We start from the raw sequence: 9,510 nt of genomic DNA, 5'->3' as shown, positions 1-9,510 counted from the left end.
CCCCCCCCCCCCCCCCCCCCCCCGCTTCTCCCCCGGCCCCTAACCCCGCACCCAGCCCTTGCAGGGCACATGGTCCTGAGGACCAGGCAGCAGCTCTGGCCTCCCTGGGAGGGGGCTGGGGACATTTCAAGGGAGAAATCCAGAAGGGGCCTCTGAGAGAATGGGGAGGGGCAGGTCATGAGAGACTCAGAGGGTGTCAAAGTGGGGGGGGGGGATGGCTCAGCTCCAGGAGCCCCAGGGGGGCCATGCTTCCTTTTGTTTGGCAGCCAGGTGGGGTGGACCAAGGGTAGCCATAGGACATAGTGGCTGGACTCCCCTGTCCCTTCTTTGTTGGACAATAGCACTGAAGGTGTCCCTTGGGTCCTTCATTTGTCTTGGATTCCAGGTGACATTTTGGCTGGAAGTAGCTTGCTATTGAGTCTCAGAGCTTGTAGGTGGCAAAACAGCCTCAGAAAGTCAAAGGGACTCACCCAGTCACGGAGCGAGGCAGCAGCCCCTGGGACCAGGACCCAGGACTCCTGGCTCCTGAGCTCAGCCCATGAGGAGGACCACTTAGGGCGCCTCCTGAGTTATAGCACCTGGACAGGTGGTCTGGGCAAAGGTGAACCTTTCACTCTCCGCTCCACCCCACTGTCTCTGAGCTGAGGGACAGGGGGTGCTCCCATCAGTTAGTGAAGGCCCCCCGCCACCCCCAGCCTTCCTCACCATATCATGCAGAGACCTCAGGGCTCACGAGGCCACCGTTGGGTGGGCAGGAATGCCTCGCTGCTGTGGTCCTCCTAGCTCCCTGGGAGGTGACAAGGGATGAGGACTCCTGGAGCTATCAGATGGGGCAGGGAACAGTGAGTTCAGTCTTCCACACGCTGGCCTGGGCCTAACTGGCCCTGGGCAGTCCCTTCCCTCCCCAGGCCTCACTTTGCTCATCTGCAAAATCAGGAGGTTGAACTAGGTCGGTGATTCTCAGACTTGAGAATTCATCACCTAGAGGGTGTGTTCAGACACAGTGCTGGGCCCAGCCTCAGAGTGGCTGTTCGGTAGGTCTGGGTGGGACCTGAGAATTTGCATTTCTAGAAAGTTCCCAGGTGGATGCCGGTCTAGGGACGATACTTTGGGGATCATTGCACTAGATCTTTTTTTTTTTAAGATTTTATTTTTAAGGAATCTCTACACCCAACATGGAGCTCAAACTCACAAACCCAAGATCAAGAGTCTCATGCTCCACTGACTGAGCAAGACAGGCGCCCCTGCACTAGATCATTTCTGAGCTCAAATTGGATATTATGGTTTCTGATTTTGTGAAGGAGCTGCCTTAAGAGCCCATGTCTTCGTTGCCCAGCAAAAGTGTTCCTGGGGTTGTCCTGTCCCTGGATGACCCCGGCTAGGGGAGGGACGTGTGCCATCTGGGAGATTTTTTCACCTGAGCTTTAAGGATGGATGTCGGGGTACAACCCCAGTGTAGGAGCCCCAGCCCAGCATTATTAGGATGTTCTCTTGTACGCTTCCCTCTTAGCCAAGGGGACAGGTCATGTGGTTGTCTGCGGCTGGCTTTCCTGCTGGGTGGCTGCCCTCTTGCAGGAGTTGGGGTGGGCTTCTGGAAAAAGCACCTGTGCTTGCAAGGGACAGAGACCCCTCCTGCGCACTTCACTCAACGGGGTTTATTGAAAGTCTATAGGGAACTGTCACCGGGAGTTCAAGGACCCAAGGCAAGAAATAGCCTGAGAATCCACACCCATTCATTCTCTGCTCAGGGGCTTCCCTCTGCTCTTGACTCGTGGTCAGTCTGCACGTCTGTCTGACTCTTTTTCTCTCTCATTGTGTCTCCTGGGCTCTTGGCACATTTGCTCCCTTCTCCTGGCCCCCCCAACCACCACTGCCCCCCCTCTCCTGGCCCCGCCCACCCACTTCTGGCCCCGCCTACCCACTAGCCTCCTGGCTCCGGGGCCCAGGCTCCAGCACCCACCTCCCATCAGCCCAAGCCTCCGTCCTCTGGAGAGAATCTGATTGGTCCCAGGCTAGCCAATGAGCTGGCTGGCTTTGGATCAGGTGCCCATCCCCGCTCCTTGAGCTGGGAGAGGCTGGGAGAGACCGTGACAGACAGTGACAGTCAGTCAAGGGGCGCTGGGGTCCTCTTGCTGCTGTTTTTCCTGTGACCATATTCATGACGACCAGAACACAAATGGTCCCAAAGTTCCGCTCACACCCACCCGTCTCGAGAGTCAAAAATAAAACCCAGAGCATTCCTGTGAGCTCCTGATCTCCCACCAGCTGTCACCCCATCTCTCTGCTTGTCCTCCTCCTGGCCTCACTCCCCGGTTCCAGCCTCGTAGCCTCCTTCCTGATCTCTAAACGTCGGCCTGTCTCAGGGCCCCTTTGCCCCTGGATCTATGCTGTTGAGAGCTTCCAGTCTGTGTCATTCGGTGTCCTCTGTGAGCTCACGATTCCCTCGGTCCCCCCCGCCCCCGAGAGCCACGCTGGCGTGCCTACTGGACATCTCCCCCAGGGAGAGGGAGTGACGGGGGTCTGTAGCAGTTTCCAGGGGCTACTGTAACAAATCACCACGATTCGGTGGTTTAAAACAATGCAGACTTATTCTCTCGATGTTCTGGAAGCCAGACATCTGAAATCAAGGGATGGGCATGCTTGCTTCCTTTGGAGACTTGAGGGAGAACCTGTTCCACGCCTCTCTCCCAGCTCTGGTAAGGCTCCTGGCAACCCTTGGCGTCCCTCGGCTTGTAACTGAGTCACTGGCTTTGTCACCACATGGCCTTTGCCTCTGCATGTTCCTGTGTCTCTGACTTGGCCTTCGAATAAGGATACCAGTCATTGGGGTTGGGGTCCACCTTAATCCAGTATGACTTCATCTTAACTAATCACATGTGCAGAGATTCCTCTTCCAAAACAAAGTCCCATTCGGAGGATCCAGGTAAAGGTGAGGTTTTGGGGGACACCGTTCAACCCAGTACAGCATCCTGAATGGAACATGTGCAAGACAGATCTCTCTATTTATTTCCTGACCCCCCCATCTCAGCAGTTGGCCCCACAACCCCACAGATGGTTGCTTAGCTGACTCATCTTGAATCTTTCCTTCATCCCTCCCATCAGAAATCCTCCTGACCTTGACCTTGCCTCCAAAATTCTTTTCCTCCCCATAGCCACCTTCCTGGGCCAGGCCCCAGCACCTTGCCTCGGACAACTGTGCCGGCCCCTACTTGGCACCTCCCGTGTTCTTCCGCTACCCATTCTCCACACTGAAGCCAGATAACCCTTAAAAATACAGCTTTGGGATTTTTAACACTGGGGAATTTTGAGCCTACACATAAGTAGGAAGAAGGTATGATGAACCCTCATCATTGGCCCGTCAGCGGGCTTTAGTGATTATCAACTCATGGCCGATCTTGTTCCAGCTCTCCCCCCCACCACCCACAGCCCCCTCTCCGTGTTACTGTAAAGCAGACCGCTGACCAAATGTCTTAAAGAGGCAAACCAGCCCCTGCCGCTTCCCTGCTCACACATCTGGCACCACGACCCCAGGTAAAGGTAGGCTCTTCCAGAGTGGCCCAGAGGAGCCCCTTGGGGACCCCGCCCTGTGCACCCATGTTCCTGGACGCCCCAAGCTCTGTCTGCCTCTGAACTTCTCCGTGTGCTGAGTCCTGCTTCTCCTTCGGGACTCACCTTCCGCAATATTTCTCAGAGAGGCCACCTCTGCCTCTTCGATATTACGTCCATCCCCTGCGCCCCTCACCTGAGCCCTGTTCCCAGCTCCAACCACAACCTGAAATCCTCTGTTGTTTGCGTCCCTCCCCGCAATGTACACCCCTGGGGGGCGGGGACCCTGTCTGTCTCATCCACCTTTATGTCCCCACTGCCAGAAACAGGGCAGGAGCACGGGGAAGGTGCTTCTCCCAGGGTGGGAATCCCAGGTCACAGGCTGGAGACAGGTTTTCTGATTCTCGAACGGATGTGTGCCACGTTGCACCGTGAAAATGTGTGTGCCTCTCCCATCCGAGTGGGGGCTCGACCTTACTGGGATTTGGCTGTTGTTGATTAATCAATCATCCAGGGCTTACGTGTTACGATTTTGTTAATTAAATAGTACCCATTGGGTCACTTGATTACTTGCATGGAAGGACCCGTGGTAACAGGGAGCGCCAGGCTCGTGAACTCAGAAGCAGCTCTCTGTTGATCTGTGCGCTGTGAGGACTAAAGAGAGGTCAAGAGCAGTGACGCATGCCTCTGACCTCCAGGAGCCCCTAGTGCAGGTGGGGAATCTCCTCCCCCACATAACAATTCCAGCCATCAGTTACCCAAGGGGTATCCCAGGGCAGTGTCTCTGCTCTTCCCCGGCGTGTGGACACATTGTTTGCGAGGAGAGGCTGAGCGGCAGGTGCGGGGCGTAGGCAAGGCTTGGCCGAGCTCCCAGATTAGAGCTGCGGCAGGGAAGTGGGGGTCCCCCGCTTTGGGAGCCTCCTTCGATGATACATGTTGCTGCTGGAAGTCTGTGGCTGCCCCCCTCGGCCATGGAGATGGAGAGACTGCCGAGACACCCTCTATGCGGGGGTTGGGTTGTAAAGTTAGCACACGAGACAAAAGTTGCATCCACCCTTACACGGCCTCCAGCACCTTGACCGTGGGTGTGGGTTGATGAACGTCAACTCCCGGGAGCTTGAGCGTGAGAAGCAGGAACGTGGTGGCCCCACTCCTCACATCCCCATCGGGCTGTTGCTCATTTCGGCACAGGATCCTGCACACTGCAGTGTCCCTGGAGCGGATGGAAGGCCCAATCATCCACCGCACCTAAAATGTAGCCTTCGAGGCTGTTTTCCATCCCCCCACGTTCCTGTGGTTGAATTTATCTAATTAAGCAAGCACTTGAAGCAAGTCCGCTGGATTCCCCCGTGTCCCCATGGAGACCCCAGCCTACAGACCAGGAGGCTAAAAGTTTGGAAAGGGGGTGATGCAGGGCGGTGGCAGGGGGAGTCCTTTTGGGAATACCAAGTGAAACTTGGAATTGTGAGGCTGGGGGCTTTTTCTTATCCGTGGAGCCACCAGTCATCATTTATGATCATGCTCCACCTAGCGTGGGTCCTGGGCCGAGCTGCGGTACCCACCCTCTGGGAGAGGAGGGTGGGGACGAGCTCCCCGCCCGCCCCCCTGCCAGGGGCTGACTTCGAGACACCATTGTCAGCCTGTAATTTCCTGGAAGAGCCTGAGCCTGGTTGCTTGTTAGCACTGTGGCGTGCTGCCCTCTTGAGAGAGAGAGACAGAGAACCTTTTTAGTTGTTCCTCCAGGAACTCGCTTCTCCTGGAGGCTGAAGGCTGAGGAGGAACCCCTGGCTTCTCCCCACGATGAACTTGGTCTCCAGATTGCCCTTGTGTCCTGGAACCAGCACCCTTGGCCCCTGCCACCCTTGCAGATCTGTTACGAGAAACCCAAATGCCAGGCTGGATGCCCTGAGAACGGCGGGCTTTGTTAGCGTGGGAAGCTAGAACAAAAGCGTTCTTGTGCTTTGGGGAGACCAGGCATCCTCCGCGGGGGCCCTGAGGGATGGGCACCGACACGCCGGGCTCGGGGCAGGGCAGTGGGAGTCAGAGCCTGGCCTCCACCAGGGAGGCCAGGCCGGCAGAATCACGATGGGGTAGAGATATCTTTTAAAACCTTCCCATTCAATTGGTTCCTGCACCTTCAGCTCAGGCCTGGGGGGCCAGGAGTCCTGGGTTCCTTTACTGAGCCGTCCATCCCGGGGCTCGCAGTGTGCAGGATCCTGTGCCGAAAATGAGCAACAGCCCGATGGGGAGCAGGAATAGGCGGGGGCCCTTCCCCAGAGCCGCAAGGGGTGACAGGAGGGAGCCCGCTGCCCTGTTACCACCCTCTTCAGGGTGGGGTGGCTTGGGGGGCGGGGTTGCTGCAGCCCCTCCTCTGCCTTTAAACAAACCCAGATGGGGACCCGGTGGGGGGGGGGCCGCTGGAGGGCCCAGCCCGGCCCACCTCCCCAGACCTCCTCTGTCCCCGAGCCACCTCCTGTCCTTGACCTGCTCTCCTGTCTTGCTCACGGAAGTTGACGCCGCCTCTCTCTCTCTCTCTCTCTCTCTCTCTCTCTCTCTCTCTCTGTCTCTCTCTCTCTCCCTCCGGCTTCCTCTGCCCCGCACTCCTCTCCCCTGGCCCGCCTCCCCACCCGCCCCGGGTGGACCAGACCCAGACGCAGCTGGAGCACGCACGCATCGGGGAGCTGGAGCAGAGCCTGCTACTGGAGAAGGCGCAGGCCGAGCGGCTGCTCCGAGAATTAGCGGACAACAGGGTAACCCCGCCTCGGCCGCCGGCGCCTCCTTCGGCTTCTCTGTTTTATTATTTTCTCTGTCTTTGGCTGCTATCCTCGTTGTGTTTCGCCTTTTTTGCGCCCCTTCTAGGAGGGAAGTCGAGGTTTAGGGACGCTTCTACTCCACTGCCACGTGACGCTTGTTGGCGAGGAGGGGGTCTTCGGGACTGCACCCCAGCTCATGGTCCCACTGGCTGGGAATGTCCTGCGAGGCCCTCCCCCGCCCTCCGTCCCCATGCACTGCCAACACAAGGCTTTGTCATGTTCAGAAATGGGGGGCCTCTTGGGAACGGTTTGCCCCTTATATATGGGCAGGCGCGGTGACAACCCATCCACACCTCCCTTCTCCCCAGGCTGGGGAGGCTGGGGAAGGCGGGAGGGCGGGGGGGGGGGACCGCAGATCCAAGCTTCTCTAACTTGGGGGGTCTTCATTCTGGGGGCGGGAGGGGCTAGCTTTGGGGGCCGTGGGGGTGTCCCTAGGGCATGAGACTCTGTGTCAGACCCAGGGGTGGGGCTGTTGAGCTACAATAGATCAGAGAAAGCTCTGCTGGGGGTGAGGTCCCGCCAAGTCCCAGGGCCAGGTTCTGGGCCAGGCTGGCCCTCCGTGCCCCCCACGCCTGCCCCAGGGCCGGCCCCCTGTGGAGGTGCACACATCCCCGCACCTGGCCTGCCCAGCCCAGCTGCAGTTCTGACCATGGAGCTCAACAGCGGGCTCGCGGTGATTGGTTCAGACCATCTGAGCAGGGTGGGGGCTGGGGCGAGCCACGGTCCGTTTCTGCAGGTTGGCCGCAGCACACGAGTGAACATGTGCATGTGTGTGCGTGTCTGGAGAACCACAGGGGTCCCTCTGCACACACTGGCCGTTGTGGGGTGACCGTGTGTGCTTGTGCGGGACGCATGCGTGTGCACGGATGCTGCTTGCAGAAACCGACCCGGTCAGGGGTGACAGGCGGGAGCCCTCCGCCGTGAGGCACCTTGATCTGGGGTTCAACCTGATTATAAAGACAAAAACAGACTTACGGAACTAAGGTCACCTTCAGAAACAGTTTTTTTTTTTTAAGTTAGGAAAAGATTTAAAACTTGTATTGTTTCCAAATACAGCCGTGATTGTCGTGATCCAGGTGGGTTTTCGGAGGATGGAGCCTCTGATCTCAGTTATCCATCAGGAGGCGGGTCTGGGAGCATTAATTTTGTTCTGCCTTCGGCATTAAACCAGACCTTTCTCCGACCATCCCCTCCAGACAGCCCTTCTAGTGAATCGACCCATTCCGGCTGGGGCCCCTCCCCGAGCCAGATAATGCAAAATTCCCCTCCTAAAGAAAGCCAGGCCCTCAAACAGGTGGTTTCTTTTAACCACCGATTTGTCCCAAGCCACACAGGGCCGCAGGGACCATCGAGTCCCTGCATCACCAGGCTACAAGCCAGGGGAGTGTCTCGGGAGGCTGTGGCGGGCCGGGTGGCCAAGGACAGGCGGCCCCTGGGTGGGGTGGGCACCCTTCCCTTCCGCGAACCGCCCCCACCACCACCACCCCCACCCCCGGCCGCGGCCCCCTGCCGTCCCGCCGGCCCGCTGACCCGCGTCGCCCTCTCTCCCCGGTAGCTGACCACGGTGGCCGAGAAGTCGCGTGTGCTGCAGCTGGAGGAGGAACTGCACCTTCGGCGTGGCGAGATCGAGGAGTTGCAGCAGTGCCTGCTGCACTCGGGCCCCCCGCCCGCCGAGCACCCTGAGGCCGCCGAGACCCTGCGGCTGCGGGAGCGGCTGCTGACGGCCAGCAAGGAGCACCAGAGGGAGAGCGGCGCGCTGCGGGACAAGTACGAGAAGGCGCTGCGGGCCTACCAGGTGGAGGTGGAGAAGCTCCGGGCGGCCAACGAGAAGTACGCCCAGGAGGTGGTGGACCTCAAGGCCAAGGTCCAGCAGGCCACCAGCGAGAACATGGGGCTCATGGACAACTGGAAGTCCAAGCTGGACTCTCTGGCCTCGGACCACCAGAAGTCCCTGGAGGACCTCAAGGCCACCCTGAACTCGGGCCCGGGTGCCCAGCAGAAGGAGATCGGGGAGCTGAAGGCCGTGATGGAGGGCATCAAGATGGAGCACCAGCTGGAGCTGGGCAACCTGCGGGCCAAGCACGACATCGAGACCGCCATGCACGTCAAGGAGAAGGAGGGGCTGCGGCAGAAGCTGCAGGAGGCCCAGGAGGAGGTGGCCGGGCTGCGGAAGAACTGGAGGGCTCAGCTGGAGATGCAGGCCAGCCAGCACCGTCTGCAGCTGCAGGAGGCCCAGGACCAGCGCCGCGACGCCGAGCTGCGGGTGCACGAGCTGGAGAAGCTGGACGTGGAGTATCGGGGCCAAGCGCAGGCCATCGAGTTCCTCAAGGAGCAGATCTCCCTGGCTGAGAAGAAGATGCTGGACCATGAGCTGCTGCAGCGGTCGGAAGCCCAGAGCAAGCAGGAGGCCGAGAGGCTGCGGGAGAGGCTTCTGGTGGCCGAAAACAGACTGCAGGCCGTTGAGTCCCTGTGTTTGTCCCAGCACGGCAACGTAGGCGGCCACCTCTCCTGCGGGGGGGGGGGGGATGCGGGGGGGGTGCGGGGACGGGCTCCCCAGTGTCGGCGGACCCCTTCGTCCCAGCCAGGCCCATGCGAGAACAGAGGGCTCCCCTCATCCCTCCATTGGTAGGACAGGGTGGCCGTGGGACCCAAGGTGGTCAGAGCTGACCTAGCTGGGTCCCCACAGCCCGGGCCTGGAGAGATGCGTCCCTCAGCACAGGGCACAGGCTTCCTCCCAATCCCCAGGCCCCCGCTTCTCCCAGACGTGTCCCACTGGGCAGGCTCCTGGACCTCCCCAGGGCGCCAGCACCAGGAGCTCCGTGGGGCTCGCGTGGCGTGGAGGGCAAGCCCTGCCTGTCCCCGGGGCGGGGGGGTCCCACACCTCCAACACAAGCGCCAACCTAGGTGACCTGAGGGCAGCCCCCTTTTGCCAGTCCTGCTGAGACTGAGCAACAACCAATGGCCAGAGTCGGGGGGTCGCCCGAGTGGGCGCTGGGAGGCTGGAGGGGCATAGTTCTAGAGCGTCTGTTGCTACAGTATCAGTTCTGGTCCAAATCTAGAAGTCCTCCAAACATCCAGCTTGGCTTTCTTCAGCTCAGCACGCTGGGGAGGCCCAGGCCTCGGGTGGTGTGGGCTGTGTCCACACCAGCCA

The 9,510-nt window shown here is 59.7% G+C and overlaps 1 protein-coding gene across 1 annotated transcript in view; it reads left to right on the top strand.

The window, feature by feature from the left end:
• The window catches only part of CLIP2 (CAP-Gly domain containing linker protein 2), a 61,510-nt gene that overhangs the window by 38,955 nt on the left and 13,045 nt on the right, over positions 1-9,510 (top strand). The window contains exons 9-10 of the mRNA XM_021700321.1: positions 6,192-6,296; positions 7,915-8,850. Of these exons, the coding sequence (XP_021555996.1) occupies positions 6,192-6,296; positions 7,915-8,850 (1,041 nt within the window). The remainder of the gene's footprint in view (positions 1-6,191; positions 6,297-7,914; positions 8,851-9,510) is intronic.

The sequence above is a fragment of the Neomonachus schauinslandi genome, chromosome 5 (genome assembly GCF_002201575.2).
Source record: "Neomonachus schauinslandi chromosome 5, ASM220157v2, whole genome shotgun sequence".
Classification (NCBI taxonomy): domain Eukaryota; kingdom Metazoa; phylum Chordata; class Mammalia; order Carnivora; family Phocidae; genus Neomonachus; species Neomonachus schauinslandi.
Note: the sequence above shows the minus strand (reverse complement) of the source record. Positions and strands in the feature narration are given on the sequence as shown.